General features: G+C 45.1%; 1 protein-coding gene across 1 annotated transcript in view; it reads right to left on the reverse strand.

The window, feature by feature from the left end:
- The window catches only part of LOC134910170 (sulfotransferase 6B1-like), a 101521-nt gene extending 81205 nt beyond the window's left edge, over window positions 1–20316 (reverse strand). The window contains exons 1-3 of the mRNA XM_063917895.1: window positions 20097–20316; window positions 12703–12818; window positions 3572–3658 (exon numbers count right to left, since the gene is read on the reverse strand). Coding sequence (XP_063773965.1) covers window positions 3572–3658; window positions 12703–12818; window positions 20097–20310 — 417 coding nt within the window. The 5' untranslated portion in view covers window positions 20311–20316. The remainder of the gene's footprint in view (window positions 1–3571; window positions 3659–12702; window positions 12819–20096) is intronic.
- Between the last annotated feature and the right edge of the window lie 638 nt (window positions 20317–20954).

Genomic DNA, 20954 nt, shown 5'->3' on the forward strand with positions numbered 1-20954 from the left:
AGAAGATAAACAGTCTGCAGTACAGAACACAGATTCCTTAGACATGGTAACGTGGATATACACTTACACACACACACACCCACACAGGAAAATGTCAGACACAGTTTCCCCCAGAGTACCTGCAGAGAAGCACAGAGTATAAGGAGCCAGCCACACTGCGCCCCTGTTGGCAGTTATTATGATAGAAGCCCGGCGCTGACTAAGCAACCTTAATAGGTTAATTAGTACTAACAAACACACTCCCCCCCTGTCTATAACACCCTGGTACCGCAGAGGATAACTGGAGTTATGTGGAGGTCAGCGCTCCCTGTCAGGGTCTTGTTTCCTAAGATCTGCAGGGAGAAAATGGCGCTGGTGAGTGCTTGATCCGCTCTGAGGAGAAGCCCCACCCCCAGTAATGGCACGCGGCTTCCCGCACAATTTGATTATACTGGCCTGAGGTTTTGTATGCCAACAGCGGGATTAGCCCGTGTTATTAGCTGCTTGTACCAGTTTAGGGTGATCGCGCTGGCCCAGGACGCCCCTCATAGCGCCTACACTGTGTTGCTGAGCCTTCATGGAGCGCAGCCTGTGAGAGCTGCGCTCCCACCCTTGTGCTGCCATTGTCGTCGGTGACCCGCTAATCGGCCGCCGGCGCTGTACTCACCACTCTACTTTCTTCTGGCTCTGTTAGGGGGTGGCGGCCATGCTGCGGGAGTGAGCGGTCGCCTCGTGGGCTTGCGATCAGCAACCTCAGTGTCCTGTCAGCGGAGTTAGAGATCCATTAACTTCAAGAGTTGGTTCCTACTCCCCCCCCCCCCCCCCCAAGTCTCACGAAGCAGGGAGGCTGTTGCCAGCAGCCTTCCTGTAACCCATTACTCTATTAAAACAAAAAAACTAAGAAATCTCCTAAGAGCTCCCCTAGCTGTGATCGGCTCATCCGGGCACATTTTGTAAACCGAGTCTGGTAAGAGGGGCATAGAGGGAGGAGCCAGACCACACTATTATTCTCTTAAAGTGCCCATGGCTCCTAGTGGACCCGTCTATACCCCATGGTATTAAAATGGACCCCCAGCATCCTCTAGGACGTAAGAGAAATATTCTTTGTGTCTCCTGCTGTACCAATGCATACTATATTTGTTTGTTCGCTGGAAAACCAAATAAAAATTGAATTAAAAAAACCCAAAACCTTCCTGATACCTTAATTAGTCTCATGTTTGATTGAGCTCATAAGTTACAGTACTTAGCTCTAATACCATACCCTAGGCCAATCTCCAAGAAATGTGCATGTTTTTCAATCATATCCAGCAGAAGGTTATGCAGGCTGTGAGGAATCTTCATGCTCTCACCTTCAATGATATCTAAATTTAGTTATTTTGCCGATCTTGCCCCATTTTCTACACAGAAGCGTAAGGCTTTTAGGGATGGCATCAGACATCGTGGCATCCACTTAGACAACATTGCTTTCAGTAACACTGGTGCTCCAAGTCTTCATAGAATGAAGACCTTTCTTTGGAAAGGGACTAGGAATGTGGGTTTTTCCATTTTCTCTAATTTTGCACCTCCACAGTCATTGCTTTTACTGTATCCCTGGTGCCTCACAACACTAAGTCATGAGGTTCCTTTGACTCAAAGCCACTGCTTTTGGCTGAGGCCCTGGAGGACTGGAAACACCTTGGATTAAGGTTTACCATGTTTGAATTTTTGGACTTACAGTAAGTTGTGACATTGTTTTCTCTTATTTGGGTCTGCAGTCCAGTGCCTAGAAATAGATCACCAGTCAGTTATTTAGAAGTTACATTGGTACTAGGTCTAATTTACTATGTTTTGGTATTTCTTGCAGTTTCTTATAGTGCCGATGACGCCCTTGCTTGAGTGCACCCCCATAAAAGTCCACCCTTTCCTCCACACCCCCGTTTTTTTCCCCCCTCCCTTAGGTGACATATCCCCTTTGGTAACTCTCATCACGCGCACGCGCGCGCGTGCGTGCGTGTGTGTGTGTGTGTGTGTGTGTACCGGGTCCTGGGCTGTCACTTTGCTGGCCCCCTGCAGTACCACAAAAGTATTTAACCACTAATCTGGGAACTAGTGTCTGTGAATATGGCTGGCGTTCCACTCCTGGCAGTTCCCACTGTTCTGCATCATGGGCACTGTCATCTTGGACTGTATCACACAATCCGTTCTGTTTAAAAAGATACCAACAACTTCAGTCACATGCATCACCCAGTCTGTCAGCGCTTAGGGTGCCCTAAGGAAGTGCTGTCAGCATATTGCCAGTACAACGTCTCGCTCAGAGGATCAGTACCTGCTCCAGTTTTGCTTCACAGCATTCTGCTTCAGTGGGTTCCAAGAACCTGCTTCAGTATTTGCTTCTTGGCATTATAATTTATACCTCACTGTTTTCCTCTGCTTTGCAGCTTTGTCTAACTTTAATATACTGTAAATGCTAATAGGATGTAAATGTTCAACCGATTAGACCAGCTGCCACATCTAAAAAGCTTAGCCTCTTGTCACTCTTCAAAGAGCCTCATCTTGACAATGTAAAATGCTCTTCTTAAAACTTTGGAGACAAAAGGCTTGGTTCAAGGGAAATTGGTGGCTGATCTTGGCATGTCTCTAGAATAGAGTGTGGATTTTTGCCTGGGAATTTCAAATACTCCATAGATGTTTATATCAAGGAAAACGCATGCAAATTATTGTATTCAATCAGGATCATTCCTGCACATCTGGTGAAGGCTATATTGGGTATAAGGTGTGCAGTCGCCACGGGGCCCCGGATCCAGGGGATGAGAGAGCCACACCACACACCCATATAAATATACTTACCCATCTGAAGTCCCACGACGGCCAGCAATACATACAGAAATCACAGTACATTGACAATTTCCTGGTGATTTGCGCATGCACAGTATGAATTTCCCCTGGAACAAAGCGCGAACGCCATGTTACCAGAGGCCTGTGCATGTATGGTAGACAATGCCCCTCTCCTCTTAGCAAGTGGCTAACATTATGACAACAATAGCAATGGTATATAATACTACTACTAGAGCTGCCACCACATCATGCAGTTTTAGGGACAGAGCAGAGCTGCTGCACATGCCCAGTCGTAGCAGCTTCTTCTACCAAGTTTGCCGTGTGTGGATCAGAGTCCTCAGTCAGTGCAATGGACCAGACAGTAGCTACTAGGAAGAGGAAACAGGAGCCTTACCATGATGTGGAAGAATGTGTGCTAAGAAAATGCAGTACTGGTTCTATTAGGTTTGTGTATTTATTTATTTATTTATTTATTATGGTGTGTTTAAACATTTATTTACCACTTATTTATTATTTAAATATGTTTGATACAGCCTACACTATGGACTATGTTATGTTATAATACTACTTTTCTTTGGCCTCTTTTAGACAAATATAATAGAAATGTAAGAGGTTAGTACTGCATTAATAACCTTTTAGAACATAAATATGATTTTCCTTGTCATTAAAGATTAAGGCGGCCATCATAAAAAGGTGTGGTTGCCTCTTTATCCAGATTTACAGTATACTAAAATTGTACATGTAAGAATAATTAGTTATAGAAAAGCAGTTACTATACCTTGGTCTTTTCAAAAAAAGATTTTGGGATATTATCATAAGTCATGTGTGATGCTAAGACTCGCGGTGATGGTTGTTTCTTCAGGTGCTTAAGAAAAAAAGAAAAAAAGACAAATTACTGTAACTATTTTTGACCAACAAAGTACATAATTATTTAATAGAATGCATTTGTAAAAGTAAAAGCTAGACCTATTGCAGAAGAGAACAAATGCTCATTGGCCTTGGCCCAAATGTATTAAGCCTGAAAGAGTGATAAAGTGGAGAGTGATAAAGTACCAGCCAATTAGCTTCCTAACTGCCATGTAACAGGATGGGTTTGAAAAAGGACAGTTAGGAAGCTGGTTGGCTGGTACTTTAGCACTCTCCACTTTATCACTTTTTTAGGCTTAATACATTTGGGACCTTGTCACTGTATAAAAGCATGCAACAGCATGTGAACCATGTAAATTAAGCAGTTCAGAAAAGATAACAGGGTAGGACAGCAGAAGGAAAGCTGTACACAAGAAGAGTTTTAGGGGCTTTTTGCTATTTTTTGGACGAATGGGTATTCGCCCTATGCAATTGCAGGCCAAAAAAAAAAAAATGTGATAAGGCATTGCAAAAATTCCTTCAAAACTGCAGAAAACGGCCCGCAAGTGAATACTCAGGAGGGCGAATTAATTAGCTGCGAAATGATCGGTGCCAATTGCATACCCCCTTAGCATCCAGGGAGATATACTCTGGCCAAATGCACACTGCTGTTTTTAGATCCATCCCCCCTCTGGTTTCGGAGTTTAACTGGTAAACAGAGGCAAGATGGATACTTAAAAGATCATTGTCAGTTCACAAAAGTGCTATGCAAAAACTGCTGTGTGCACATTATCTAAGAGCATGGGTTTGGTCTCTATAGTGCTGATATTCAGAGCTCTCTCTCCTTAACTGACCTCTTCCCCCTCTCTTCTCACCAGTCGTCTTTCTGCTATTTTTTCTAGGATTTCCCCAGCACTTTCTGAATGTATCTAAAGCTGTGTGCACACCTGGCCGATAGATCGGCTGACCTAACGATTGGTAAGTGTGCATGCACTTACCAAACGTCCGTCCGATGTGTCATGCCTGACGTCATAACTGGACGGGCATTAAAATGTAAACACCCATATACACAGCCAGATGCGCATATATACATATCTGCCATCGGCTGTGCTGCAGAACCAAAGCAATATGTCTGAACGACAACTTTCAGACATATCATGGGTTCACATCCGCCAATGGGCTCGTGATCCACTGGCCATTCAATTGAACAGCCGATGTATCGCTCAGTGTGTACCAGGGGTGTTTTAAGAGAGGAGGGGTCCCATGTGCAGTCTCCATGCAGGCCCCCTACTCTCTAGCAAGCAGAGTCAGTGGCAGTTACTCTGAGCACTAGGTAGTGTGCAGGTCTCTGGGAAAATGGTGCTGTGGCCATTTTCCCGGTGACCTGTGCAACACCTAGTGCACACAGAGGGGTAAGTATTAAAAAAGTGGGTGCAGTGTGTATGGTGTGGGCCCATCTGGACCTAGGGGCTCGTGTGCACCGCACCCATCATAGTTACACCACTGGTGTATACCCAGCTTATCTATTGGTAACATCACCCTCAATACTGTCCCAGAAGGCCGCAATTTAGGAATTTTCCTCAACTCCTCTGTCTCTTCCAAACCCCACATTCACGCCCCCATTCAGATCACTTAAACCTTCATAATACTTTCAAGTTTAGACCCTCTCTCACCCTGGGTGCAAATAAGATCCCCATGCACTCACTAGTCATAATTCAAACACACTACTGTAAGTTTCCTATATCTAGCCTTCCCAATTCCCACCTCTCTACTCCAATCCATCCTAAATGCCACTTCTCTACTCAGGTTTCTGCCTTTCTCCTTCATGCCATTCACTGGGTCCTATTCCCCTTCAGAGCTTAATAAAAACTTCTCACACTCACCTGCGTGGGATGTACTAAAGGAAAAATGCAGTAAAACCCATTTTTTCTGGGTATTTCTATATGTACTAAGCCCCCGATTTCGGGGTGAAAGGCAACGCTAGCATTACCCTATAGAAGCCTATGGGCTTCTTTTCGCAGAATGCTTTTTTTTTTTTTACCCAAATAAGATCCCTCCCAGCACCCCCCATGTAACTCTGCACACACACACACACACACACACACACACACACACACACACACACACACACACACACACAGGGACTACTGAGTCATACACCAGTGAGTGGCGCTGATCACAAATGGTAGATCTAATTGGTAGAGCTGTGCTCTACGATACTAGTTACATATGTTAGTACATACTGTACTGTATGTGATTAGTACCAATGCGATGTGTGCCCCCCCATCCTCTCCTTGCTATAGCTCTCACAGTCCTAACGGATTTATCTATCAAAACCTACCAGCTCTGCTCTTAACACATCCTTTCTGTCTCCACTCATTGACTCACAGATCTGCGTTACCTATGTCTGACAGCCATTCCCCTATACATTATAAGATTTTACGAGCAAGGACCCCTTCCCTCGTGTAAGCTTGCTTTCCTTACCCGAACATCTATTACTCGCCTTAAAAGTCTTTTTTCCATTTGCGGTTCTGAACTCATCAACTGGGAGCACAGTGAGTGCCATGTTTCTGGAGACCTGTGTCTGCGCAGTAGACTCTGGCACAATGCTGGAGACTACTGCGCCGTGCAGAGTAGGGGGCCCACCACTTGTATTGCATGCAAGGAATTAAGGGGTCTATTTACTAAGCTGGTTGGCTGGTACTTTATCTCCATCCATGGCTTAGTAAATAGACCCCTTAATCTGGAAATGCATCCACTTCATTTTTTTTTAGTTGAAATCCTCAGGAAGCACATACACCAGCCCTATACCCGAAGCAAGAGATTTATCTGAAAAGTTTAGATGGAACAACTTAATTGTGTGCAACTTTACTCCTATGTTAGTATAAATAATAAAAGAAAAAATTAAGGCAAGAAATATTGAAAATAGCCATTGGCACTTTACAAATGAAGGCAATACAAAGAAAGAGTGCAGAAACCCAGTGAGTTAATGGTGACATGTTGCTATTGGTCGCAGCACATTAAGAACTAATATTGGCCCTCATTCCGAGTCGTTCGCTCGGTATTTTTCATCGCATCGCAGTGAAATTCCGCTTAGTACGCATGCGCAATATTCGCACTGCGACTGCGCCAAGTAATTTTACAATGGAGATAGTATTTTTACTCACGGCTTTTTCATCGCTCCGGCGATCGTAATGTGATTGACAGGAAATGGGTGTTACTGGGCGGAAACAGGCCGTTTTATGGGCGTGCGGGAAAAAACGCTACCGTTTCCGGAAAAAACGCAGGAGTGGCCGGGGAAACGGGGGAGTGTCTGGGCGAACGCTGGGTGTGTTTGTGACATCAAAACAGGAACGACAAGCACTGAACTGATCGCAGATGCCGAGTAAGTCTGAAGCTACTCTGAAACTGCTAAGTAGTTTGTAATCGCAATAATGCGAATACATCGGTCGCAATTTTAAGAAGCTAAGATACACTCCCAGTAGGCGGAGGCTTAGCGTGAGCAACTCTGCTAAAATCGCCTTGCGACCGATCAACTCGGAATGAGGGCCATTGTCTATCTTTTTACCACAGGCGATAAGGGACGAACAAGTGAGGTGATAATGCTACAGCTCTAAAAGTCACATACTAATAATTGTATTGCATAGACAAAAGGAGAGTCAGACCCAGATTTATCAAGCCTTGGAGAGTGATAAATTGCACAGTGATAAAGTACCAACCAATCAGCTCCTAACTGCCATGTTACATGCTGTGTTTGAAAAATGACAGTTAGGAGCTAATTGGTTGGTACTTTATCACGGTTCAGTGTCTCACTCTCCAAGGCTTGATAAATCTGGACCTCAGATCAGTCCAGCATTCAGCTGAATCAAATTAAAATGTTCAGGTCATACATCTAGCAATATTACAATTAGGCATGAAGCAGTGTGGAATCATGATGTTTAAGGGGTTATATACATCCAGGTAACTTTAACTTACTGGCTTGAGCTCCTCAATTCTGTGCCTCCCTCTATTTCTTTCACATTAGTCTTTATATATGAGTAAGGGTTTTTTTTTTTTTGCTGCTCTTCTTTACTACAAAGTCCTTTTTAAGTAGTTTATGAATTTCGTTTTTTAATTGAAAGATATGATTATTATATAGTCTGTTCTCCTGCTGTTTCTTAGAGAATTTGAGATTGTTTTAAATAAATTCATGTAATTAATGTTTGTTCAGGTGCTGGTCATTTTTTCATTAAATCCCCTATATAAGGGGAAATAAGCCTCCAGTACACTACCTTTGATAAAGCTGCCAAACAGACAGTGAAACGCATTAGGTTGCCAGCCTATGACCAGGACGTCGCCAAGGCCAGTGAGTTTATGAAACTGATCATCCATTGCTTCTCCTAAAATTGGATATAGATGTTTGGGACGACCCACAGTGGTCTTCAGAGCTCTGACCCATCTAACATTCATCTATCCGGAGACCGATCCATACATGTGGACATTCAACAAAAAGGGAGAACCACCATTCATATTTGCGCAGGACAGAATCATCATCATCGCGCTAGGTGGAATACCCTGCCATCTTCCACTTGGGATCTGGTAATTATCATACGGTCATCCATGCAGGATATGGTATTTTAAAGCATTGGAACAATTTAATCATCACTTGGCCTTTACATGAGTCCATGGAAATTTCCTTTGGTCGTATCACTGGCTTATGAGGCTTGTTTTATTCATCTGATTTTAAATTTATGTGTTTATGATATTAATTCATCTTTATTAAAATTTACTCAATGTTTTGAATGCTAGCACCTGGTAGCGCTGTTTATATATTGTTTTGTGTTTCCATATGTGGTGACTGACTATCACCTTGATTTAACAGCTGCTTTAGGAAAACAGCCCTGTTAAAGCGCCCGGAAAAAATATACTAATTTATTAGTATATTTTTATTAAATATATGAGGAAGGGGATTTTTTTTTGCTGCTCTTCTTTACAACACAAATCTGCTACATTACATGGCCAAACGTACGTGAACACAAAAGATCACATTTATATGCGTTTGTCCAAAACCATAGGCATTAACAAGGATTTGCCCACCCCCTTGCTTTTACAACTGGCACTCTTCTGGGATGACATTCAGCTAGATGTTGGAACGTGGTGGCGGGGATTCACTTCCATTCAGGCACAGATGTTTGTCGAAAAGGCTTGCAGGATGCAGCAGCTTCCCCCACCCCACACTGCAGCAAACACTTGTACAGTCTCTGGCCGCCTCCCCACAGCAGAGCAGTGCCATGATTTGCAAGTGTTCAGGGGGTGGGGCATAACGCTGTGAACTACCCACCCCCATCAGAGACCTGGGCTCACTGCTGTACTTAGGAACAGGGGTGTATCTTCCTATTGGCCAGGATGGCACTTGCCAGGGGCGCCCGCCAAGAGGGGGGCGCCGTCCGGCAGTAAAACCCGTGCCAGGGGGTAGAATGACATAGTAGTTCTCACTGAGTACATCCCTTAGCACTGCTGGACTCTCAGACGCATATTGCACTCTGACACTCTCTGTGACTACAGTCACAATGATGGTGAATATAGCCAGGGACACTTCCAGGTATGGGGAGGGGCGAGGCACCTCCTCCTCCTCTTCCTCTTCCGCTCCCCTTCTCATTGGTCCCACGCAGTCTGTCAGAAAACACCAGCCACTACAATCAGTACCAGTCAGCAGTGCAGCATGAGCATACCTTTACATTTTCTGCGGTACCGTAGCTGCACTGCATGGTCTATCCTGGCAGTCTGGATCACAGCTTACAAAGAGCTCTGTATGGAGAGGTATCTAGACCAGTGACTGCCTGTCCAGCTGTGTTGAGACTACAAGTCCCAGCACACCTTGTCAATTGGATTTGCTGGGATAGTAGTGCAATCACACCTAGAGAGGGGTTTTTAACTGTATGTATGTGTGCATATATCCCCTTGGTGCCCCTGTCCACACCCTCCTTGTAATTCCCCCTTAGTGTCCCTGCCCGCACCATTCCTGTAACTGCCCCCTCAGTGACCCTGCTCATACACTCCTGTAATTCCCTCTCAGTGTCCCTGCCCAGACCCTTCCCATAATACCCCCTCAGTGTCCCTACCAGCACCCTAACTGTAATTCCCCCTCAATCTCCCTGCCTGCACCCTCCTCATAATTCCCCCTAAATCTCCTTGCCTGCACCCTCCTCATAATTCCCCCTAAATCTCCCTGCCTGCACCCTCCTCATAATTCCCCCTAAATCTCCCTGCCTGCACCCTCCTCATAATTCCCCCTAAATCTCCCTGCCTGCACCCTCCTCATAATTCCCCCTAAATCTCCCTGCCTGCACCCTCCTCATAATTCCTCCTCAATCTCCCTGCTTGCACACTCCTCAAAATTCCCCCTCAGTCTCCCTGCCTGCACCCTCCCCGTAATTCCATCTCGGTGTCCCTGCCCGTACCCTCCTCGTAATTCCTCCTCAGTGTCCCTGCTGGCACCCTCCCCATAATTCCATCTCCGTGTCCCTGCCCGCACCCTCCTCGTAATTCCTCCTCAGCAGGACCGTAACTAGGTGGGTGCCAGAGGTGCCTGGCACACAGCGCACATGCAATGTGGGCGCAGTACCGCTGGTAACACCCGTAGTTCCGCAATGCAATGTGATCCTGCGGTAGTTAAAGTGCAGTCGCGGACAGTAAAGCCCTGCCCCCACCCTCGAAAACATGAGCTTACAGCACAGCCAGACGACTCACCTCCACCAGAGGTTATAATGAGCCACGGCAATACTGCCCGCTCCCCTCCGCCGCCGCCACCACCGTAGGTTAAAGTGAGCTGCGGGTTGCTGTAGTGCCCGATCCTCCCCTCACCTCGCACCCACTCCTGTCAGAGTTACAATGCAGCGCATACAACGGCAACCCGGCAGTCATGTCCTCCCCCTCCTGCCTGGAGGTTACAGTGATGATCTTCTGTACTCCTGTAGACCTGTACTCCCAGGGGACATGCCGACTGAAAATCTCTAGATCTACAACCACACACAGCGGCAGTGAGCGGCCAGCGAGCTCCTGGACTGCACGTAAGCAGCCACTCTGCCCAAGCCTGTGCTTCTCAGTGAGCGGCCTGGTCTCCGGGCAATGGATTGACAGTGTCCCATGAGATCAGGATCATGCAGCAGTCACACAACTACAACTGGGTGAGCAGAACAGCAGCAAGTGGTAGGGACTCTTCATGCCAGCCCTTAGAAAGGTGAGAGGAGAGAAGTGCCTGGGTCCTGATGCTGTGGAACCACAAGTCCCATCATGCCCTGACAGACATTACATGATAGAGCATGCTTGGACTTGTGGTTCTACCATAGCTGGAGAGCAGACAATGCCTACCTCCGAGTTCTCATGATTTTTGTGCAGGGCCGTAGCTAGGTGTGTGCCGAGTGTTCTCGGCCCACAGTACATAGGCATTGAGAAGAAAACTGCATGTAACGTGTAAAAGGGAGCTCTGTCTTCCGTAACGTGTAAAAGGGAGCTCTGCCTGCCGTAATGTGTAATAGGGGCTCTACCTGGAGTAATGTGTAAAATGGGGCTCTACCTGGCGTAATGTGTGTAAGTGGCGTCATTTGATAAATGGAGACCAATGTGCAGCGTAATATGAATTGGTATTATTTTGTTTCCACGCCCCTAACATATAAAGCCACACCCCTATAGTTTTCGCGCACACCTACAGCACGCACTGGCCCTATTTTAAATATGGTGGGGGGGGGGGGGGGGGTGCTGAGGCTGTTTCTTGCACACAGCGCTAAAATGTCTAGTTACGGCACTGCTCCTCAGTGTCCCTGCCTGCACCCTCCCCATAATTCCATCTCAGTGCCCCTGCCCGCACCCTCCTCATAATTACTCCTCAGTGTCCCTTACCGCACCCTCCCTGTATTTGCCCCATAGTGTCCATGACCTCAGCCTCCCTGTAGCCGCTCCTTCTCATTTTCCCTACCCAAACCCACCCTGTAATTCTCCCTTAGTGTCCCTGACCTCCATCTTCCTGTGACTCCCCACTCAGTGTCCCTGCCCACACCTTCTTATAATTCCACCTCAGTGTCCCTGCCTGTACCCTCCCCGTAATTCCCCCTCAGTGTCCCTGCCCGCACACTCCTGTAATTCCCCCTCAGTGTCCCTGCCCACACCCTCCCTGTAATTGCCCCTCAGTGTCCCTGACCTCATTCACCCTGTAAGCCCTCCACCTCATTGTCCCTACCTGTACCCTCCCTGTAATTCTCCCTCCGTGTCCCTGACCTCAGCCTATCTGTAACTCCCCACTCTGTGTCCCTGGGTGGGGGAGGTGGGGGGCGCCAGTTCCTTACTTTGCCAGGGGCGCTCAGACCCCTAGATACACCCCTGCTTAGGAAGTCTCTCTCCTGCTTGTTCCTCCCCCCCACGACCCTCTTATTGCTTCTCTCTCTCCCTACCACTATCTCTATGTACCTCACTCTCCCCCTGACACTGTCTCTCCCTCCCCCTAGATACTGTCTTCCTCCCTGAAACGGTCTCACCCTCTCTCCCCGTGAAACTCTTCTTGAAACAGTCTCTCTTCCTGATGCTGTCTCTCCGACGCTCTCTCTCTCCCTGACACTCTCCCTCTCATTCCCGTCTTTTTCTCCCTGACAACTTCTCTCACTCCGGCTTTTCACATGAAACCCGCTTTCACTCCCCCTGACCCCCTCTCTCTCCGACACCCTCTTTGTCTCTCTCCTCACTCTCTTACTTCCCTAAGTGGCATTGTAGTGACAATGGAGGGCGGAGGGGGGGCTTTAACAAGATCTTGTCAGGGGCTCACAACGTTCTAGTTATGCCCTTGAGTTGATTGGTGGCATGTTGAAAGGCCTTGAGTTCTTTAGCTCAACCCATTTACTGCTAATGTTTGAATATTCAGGTTGCCTGGGTGTATGTTTGATTTGATACATTTTGCAAAGTATTGTATTTAATGTGCATTGTGTATAACTATCCACATAGCAGTTCTTTTAAAAGCAGAGAAAATAGACAGTGGTGTCTAGCCGATATAAAATAAATGTTGGAATATCCTAAATTTTACATTTTTATACAAACCTCATATTTATCTGCTTTTCCAAAATGAAATTCAAGCATACCACTGTCAACTGTGGGCTCCTTATTATGAACTGCAAGCAGAATTTCATAAAGTATTTGTATTGTCCAGTTAGTTCCTAGAATACAAGCAATTAAGGGATTATGTAGTTGAATAACTTAATATATGGAGTAAAATTACATACTGTATCACATTTTGAAAGAGGGGTTACCTCTAAGTGGTATTGTTTTTAATAAAGTTTTAGTATTACATGTACAGGACTAGAGTATTCAAAGCAATGTGGATCTTTGTTCAGTTGAACCAAAATTCGAAACTTGCATGGGTAGAATTTTAAATTAAGTGTACTTAATGAGCAAATAAGAGTGCATGCTACATCTTCATGCAGCTAGGACCTGAATAAGAGATAAACTGTGGTGTGGTTCCAATCATCCAACATTATTAAAATATCATATTGAGTCATTAAGTGAACAAAAATATGGGAGTATAAGTAAAGTAAGGGCCAGATTTTTATTATTATTAATTCTTGCACACATTTTTTGTTTAGAAACACAGAATTTGACGGCAGATAAGAACCACTTGGCCCATCAAGTCTGCCCCTTTTTTACCATATTTTTACCCCAAACCTTATTTGATCCTTATTTCTTTGGAAGGATATCCTTAAGTCTATCCCATGCATGTTTAAATCTGATGGGAGGCTATTCCTCGTGTCCACTACCCTTTCTGTGAAGTAATTTTTCCTCAAATTTCTCCTGAACCCACCTCCCTCCAGTTTCAGTGCATATCCTTACGTTCTTATACTTCTCTTCATTTGAAGAAAGTTTCCCTCCTGGACTTTGTTAAAACCCTTGATATGATGGAAACTTTTAAATATGTCCCCCCTTTCCCCTTAACTATAGAATTGAACATCGTATTCTAGATGAGGCTGTATCAATGACCTAGACAGTGGCATTATTACTTCTTTCTGCTGCCGATTCCTCTCCCTATGCAACCAAGCATCTGACTAGCCTTCCTCATTGCTTTGTTACATTGCTTATCTGCTTTAAGTCACCTGAAATAGTGATTCCTAGATCCCTTTCTTCCTCAGTTTCCAGTATAGTGCCATTAATACTATATTTTGTCTTTGAATTTGCATGATTTAGCATTTTTTTTTTTGGGGGGGGGGGCATTAAACTGTAATTGCCACGCCCTTGACCATACCTCTAGTCTACCTAGATCATCAATCATTTGTTTTACCCCTCCTGGTGTGTCTGCATACTTTTGGGTCATCTGCAAAAAAGGCATACTTGCATTTTAATGCCATTTGCAAATGTCACCAATAAAGATATTAAAATACACTGGTCCAAGTACAGATCCCTAGGGTACTCCACTGGTAACATTTCCCAACTGTGAATGCACTCCATTTACTACAACTCTCTGCTTTCTATCCTGCAACCAAGATCTTCTAGATTCAGCCATCTTGGGGAGGGAAGGTGTATTCAATCAGCTCTAGCAATTTTGGAGACATCGAATTTACCCTGCTGCATTTTCAAAGGCATTTTCGCCAATATCTTCACTTTGTTTTGTTTTTTATTAATGTAAAAAGACATTGGTGAAAAATGCCTCAAAACCGCATTTTCTGCTGAATGTTTTGACCTGTTTTTGTCCCTAATTGAATAACCCCCTTAGTCTCCAATCCCATGCTTACAAGTCTATTTAGTATTCTGTGAGGTGGGACAGTGTTTAAAGCCTTACTAAAGTCTACATAAGCTAAATCTACGGCCCCACCTTTATTGATTACTTTAGTCATACAGTGTCATACTGGGGCATAAAGGCCTAACCGGGGGACTACAATGGTAGAGGCCCATTTTTCGGGGTTTGTCCAGTTCCCAGAGGGGGTGTGGCCAGTCACTCTATTGGTTTGCCTAACCATTATAGAGTGCATGGCCTGGGTCCCTTGATAAATAGATTACTGCTAATGCATGGTAATGTACCAGATTAATAACAGCAATACACTGTAGAAAATACACCTTTGTCCTGTGCAGTGCAAGGTAACAGAAGTAAGATTCAAGTGTACAGTCTAGAATCTGATCCCTAAAGGAGGGATTGAGCCGCCAGACAGTGGGGACCACCGAGCGTTTCGCCCTATAGCCCGGTGGGCCAGTCCAACCCTGGTCACAGTCAAAGATTATTTGACATGATCTCCCCCCAGTGAATCCATTCTGTTTGGGATCCTATAAATTGCTGGATTTGAGATAATCTACAACTCTTTTTAAGAGTGTTTCCATCAATTTCTCTACTACTGATGTAAGGCTCATTTGTCATAGTTGCTTGCCTCTTCCTTGCTTCCACTTTTGTGCAGTGGGACTACGTTCGCTCTCTTCCAGTCCTCTGGAATTACTCCTGTAGCTAGTGACTGGTTGATTAATCCGATTAATGGTGCTAGTAGCACCCCTTTAAGCACTTTTAGTATCCACATTCTTTCTTTAAACATTTGGAATGGCAACAGGTGCCATTATTATCACTAGCTTTGGCAAACTTTACATGTGAAGATTTTAGAACCATTACATTTTGGGTGGTCTTATGTGAATCCAGAGCCTACCCACATACACTATTATGACAAACAGCTAGCTCTTCAAATTAAAAAATATTGGGGCTGATGCTGGCTTGGATGTATTTAAATATTTTCTACTTAGGCCTGAAATGGGGTAATTGGTCTGTAATAGGTCGTTCTTACATTAACAAAGTTTAGTAAGGGAGTGTCAACACAATTGTGGGCTATGCAGAGTTGGACATAAGAATAAATACTGATAACTGTGGGACCTCATTCTCTTCTCAGTTCTTTATCATCATTTCAAATGTATGGGCACTATATTTTGTTTGCCAAGTAAATAATTATAAATTATACATCTTCCTTGGTGCTACTGTAACCAGGTTGTGGAAAAGAACCAAATAAACAATTTCCAGAGTCTATTATTTTGATTACACAGTTATCGTGGCGTGGCAATGCTGCGATCCACAAATTTGCTGATGCATTTTTATATAGTGGACAGTAATGTCAAACCACTCCTAGGTTTGCTGGACAACAAAATTAGCTTAATTACTTTAAATGCTGATGGGCATGTTATTCAACAGGACGTTCCAAAGTTAAGACAATGCTGATCAGTTCAATTGTAATATCATTCCCAGTCATATCACATGCATTTAAACTAGGCTGTTTTCCCACAGTATGTGCTCCTAGATGTGTGCCTCTTTCCATGAACAAACTGATAGCGGAGGTCAATCGCATGACAGCATTGGTCGTCATTGCTCCAGCGGTAGAAGCCACCCTGTGGATTTCAGCTGTAGTTGCTGCAGTAAAAAATAAAAGGACAGTTTGGTACGCATCTGCACTGATCCGTTTCATCTGAACAAAGCTTTGATAAGACTGCATCACCCCCTCAGAGCTGTGGAGTAAGCAATAGTGGATATGCCAAATGTAAAGATATTTACCACTGTGGATGCCAAATGTGCATTTTTGCAGAGCACATTGGACGAGGAATCATCCATGCTCACCACTTTTATGACGCTGGTGGGCAGATACTGTATTCTTCCCTACGAATAACCTAAGACATATGCACTGGCAGTAAAGTATTTCAATGTTGCATGGAGCATCCCTTCTACGGATACCCTTGTGACATCATTGTGGATGACATCCTAGTTTGGTGCTTTACCATGGAAGAACATAAAGTCTGTGAAGGTCCTCCAAAGAAATCGGTGAAATTATAGGTATCTTGTTAATGTAGACAGCCACAGCTGACATCTAAGGCTACGTGGAGTGTGTTACTAGAGCCTGGTTTAGGTGCCATACAGCAACCTCAGGAGAAGTAAATGTAGAAATTGGTGAGAGCAGCTGTTGCAGGGAGGTGAAAAGTTGAAAATTAATTGTGTTAATATTTCTGCAGGTTTGAGGAGGCTAGGTGGACGTCAGTGTCATGGAGTTTGAAGTAATGAAGGAGAGCTTGAAAGTGATAAGGTTGTGACCTTAGAGAGGGAAAGTGTGTTCGTGAATTCAGGAACCGAGCATACAGTAGTCTGGTGAATACATACAAGATCAAGGCACTGGCTCTCCTGATGAGTAGAGGAGTGAGATAGGCAAAGAGGGGGTGGGGGGTGGGGGCAGGGGTTAGAGAGAGTAGTTTGGAGTCATAAACAGATTGTGGACTCAATACAGAAGAAGTCGCCATGATGATGGTAAATTGAACGGGAAATTTTGTTTCAAGGTAAAAATACTACGGAGAAATGGGAGGTATTAGAATCACTGCCGTTAATACTTGCAAATTTATTCCCATGCTCAGCAAACAAAGAATTAAAAATGCCAAACCAATGTGGCTTAACAAAAAGATTAAGGAACTAATTAGCAAAAAAAGGCAAGCATTCAAAAAATACAAATCAGAAAGGAATGCGGAGTCATTCCAGCACTATAAGGATTGCAACAAAATATGCAAAAAAGAAAAAAGAGCCGCTAAAGTAGAAATTGAAAAGCTAATAGCTAAGGAAAGCAAATCAAAACCTCCAAAATTTTTGTTTAAATATATCAACAGCAAAAGATAAGAGAATAGGCCCTTTAAATGACTGGGAGTCTTAATCAAAAAGGATAATTACATAGCGGATAAATTAAATGAGTTTTGCTCATCGGTCTTCACAAAAGAGGACCAGATGTAGGGATTAACACACAATCTCAATAAGGATAATGTCCCACTGCTAAGTGCTTATTTCAGTGAGAAGGTAGTCTGTGACCGATTAAAAAAAAAAAAAAAAAAATTAAGATTAATAAGTAACCTGGTTCCAACAGAAGTCACCCAAGGGTTCTCATAGAGCTTGACTCTGAACTAGCAAGACCGTTATTATTGATCTTCAATGACTCCCTTACATCAGGCATGTTTCCCAAAGACTGATGTATAGCAGAAGTAGAGCCGATATTCAAGAAGGGAAGTAAAGCTGAACCGGGTAAATATAGATCAGTTAGGGGAACATTTACTAAGCAGTGATAAGAGCGGAGAAGTGAGCCAGTGGAGAAATTTCCCCATCAACCAATCAGCAGCTCTGTATTATTTTATAGTATGCAAATTATAGATGTTACTTCAGTGCTGATTGGTTGCCATGGGCAACTTCTCCACTGGCTCACTTCTCCACTCTTATCACTGCTTAGTAAATGTACCCCTTAATCTTACATCTATAGTGGGGAAAATACTGGAAGGTATTCTAAGGGACAGTATACAGAAGTTCCTTGATGCCAATAAGGTGATTAATAGGAACCAGCATGTATTTGTTAAGGATAGATCATGTCAAACAGACTTATTAGGCTTTTATGAAACAGTTAGTGCGAACCTTGATCAGGGTAAGGAGGTGGATGTAATCTTTTGCTAAAGCTTTCGACACAGTACTGCACAGGAGACTATCTATAAGTTACAAGAACTAGGGCTAGGGAGCACAATATGCACTTGGGTCAGAAATTGGTTAGACAATAGGGAGCAGCGCGTTGTGGTAAATAGAACTTTTTCAAATTGGACTAAGTGGTGTACAAGGGTCTTTAGACCACTATCGATCAACATTTTCATTAATGATCTAGCAGTAGATCTAGAGAGCATGGTGTCAATTTTTGCAGACAATACCAAATTGTGTAAGGTTATAAATATGGAGGGAGATGCCGAGTCTCTCCAGAATGACTTGGTTAAACTGGAAGCATGGGCAGCAAAATGGAGAATGAGTTTCAATACAGACAAGTGTAAGGCAATGCACTTTGGTAGCAAGAACAAAAATAACACGTACATACTAAATGGGGTAAAATTAGGGAATTCTGTACTGGAAAAAGACTTATGCGCCCTACACACTGGGTGATAAAACTGAAAGATATGGACGATCTCGTTCATTAATGAACGAGATACCATTCATATCTTTCAGAGTGGAGGCAGCAACGATTAACGATGCGCGGCCCCGCACTCGTTCATCGTTGCTGCCCCGTCACTTGTGCATGCAGGCCAATATGGACGATCTCGTCCATATTTGCCTGCACTGCTATGGTGCCGGGGGGGGGGGGGGGGGGGGGGGGGGGGGAGTGAAGAAACTTCACTTCCCCCCCCACGCTCGGCCGGCGGATCGCAAGTGTGTAGGACCCTTTAGGTGTTCACAGATAGAAAACTAAAGCAGCAGTACCCAAAGTAGGATTGCAGCAAAGAAGGCTAACAAGGTATTAGCATGTATAAAGCGGGGAATTGATGCAAGGAATAAGAGTGTTATAATCCCATAATATAAATCCTTAGTGAGGCCACATCTTGAATACTGTGCACAATTTCGGGCACCGCACTACAAAAAGGATATCCTGGAACTAGAAAAGGTTTAGAGGCGGGCAACCAAACTAATAAAGAAGATGGAGACATTGGAATATGAGGAAAGGCTTGCAAGGCTAGACATGTTAAATTTAGCACAGCTACGATCAGGAACACAGATATGCGGGGGGATGCCTAGTACAGGGCTAGCCCACCCCACATGTCAGTCCCTACCCCGTCGCTGAAGTACAAAAGCATCGCACAGCTTTCTTACTTCAGGAGTAGCTCCCGGCCAGCGCAGCTTTTGCGCGCTGGCCAGGAGCTACTCATCGCTGCCCGGCTTGCAGCGGCTGCGTGTGATGTCACGCAGCTGCTGAGGCCCCCCCCGCACGGTCCAGCCACGCATGCGTTGGCCGGACTGCGCCCACAAAATGGCGGCCAAATACATGCTCCCAGTGCCAGGTATACATGCCCCCAGTGCCAGGTATACATGCCCCCAGTGCCAGGTATACATGCCCCCCAGTGCCAGGTATACATGCCCCCCAGTGCCAGGTATACATGCCCCCCAGTGCCAGGTATACATGCCCCCATTGCCAGGTATACATGCCCCCCAGTGCCAGGTATACATGCCCCCATTGCCAGGTATGCGCTCCCCTGCTCACTGCTGCTGTCTTGTGTGTGAAGGGAGGAGAGGGCAGCCTGCGCCTCTCCTTCCCCTCAGTGTCCGGCGGGTGCATCTGTTCAAATCAGCGCCGATCCATGAGCCAATCAAAGCTCGCGGCCCGGCAGCCTTGGCTGCCGGTCCGCGAGCTCTGATTGGCTCACGGGTGGCGCTGAATTAAACGAAGACACTGAGGGGCAGGAGAGGCGCAGGCTGCGCTCTCCTTCCCTCACATCAGCGGCGGTGAGCTGCGGTGAGCAGCAGAGGAAGGGAGGTAGGGAGGGGGAGCGGCGAGGTGCGGCAGCCCGTCGGTGTGGGTACGGTGTACCCACGGCTAAATTCCTAAGGATACGCCGTACCCACACACTTGCACCACTGACTGTGGGTCCCAGAGGAGTTGCACCTAGTGCACTTATGATAGTTACGCCGTGTAATGGTTTCCCCCACTTACCACATTTGGGATAAGTTACAATCAGCACATCATCTTCTCTGCCTTCAAAAGACTCTAGTGCTTGAAACACAGTATCACTACAGAGAAGGGTCGGGTACAGAATCCCCTTATAAGAAAATTGCATTTCCTCTGGAGTCATCTTGCTGGCCTTTTCCAGCATTTTTTTAATGCGTTCCTCCTTGTGTGCTTTCTCCTGTTCCTCTGAGCCAGACATCTTCCTTCAGGGGAAAAAGAAAAGAAATGAACTTTAGTTCAGGAACACAGCTTATATAGCAAGGTACTGGGTGGGGAGTGTCACTCTACACATGTAGTGTTGCTCTTTCCTTGCACTTATCCACAGGCAGAGAACACTGATTATTACATGCTTATTACATCATTACAAGCATTGCACATGTTGTAGATCGGGGTATGTAATTATTTTTATGTACAGTATTATTGAATCATTTTATAGTGATTTTGTTTTATGAATAAATGCCTACCTCTCAACATGACCCTCTCCAGGAGGCACAGAATGCTCTACTCCTGGACTTCCCTCTTAATTTATGATTGCCATCACCTGTGCTGAAACACCTTTCTTATCCATTAACCCATGGGTCTTCAACTTGCAGCCCTACTGCTGCTGTGGTACTGCACGTCCCAGAATGCCCTGCCACAGTTTTGCTATTAAGGCATGATAAAACTGAGGCAGGGCATGCTGGAATGTGTAGTTCCACAGCAGCGGGAGGGCTGCAGGCTGAAGATCCGTGCATTAACCTGTTTAATACAGGTGCTGGCAGGCTTGGACTGGCCCACAGGGATACAGGGGAAACCACCAGTGGGTCCAACTGCCTGGGGGCCCACCTCCTGCTCTAAGGATCA

This window comes from Pseudophryne corroboree, chromosome 4, assembly GCF_028390025.1.
Source record: "Pseudophryne corroboree isolate aPseCor3 chromosome 4, aPseCor3.hap2, whole genome shotgun sequence".
Taxonomy (NCBI): domain Eukaryota; kingdom Metazoa; phylum Chordata; class Amphibia; order Anura; family Myobatrachidae; genus Pseudophryne; species Pseudophryne corroboree.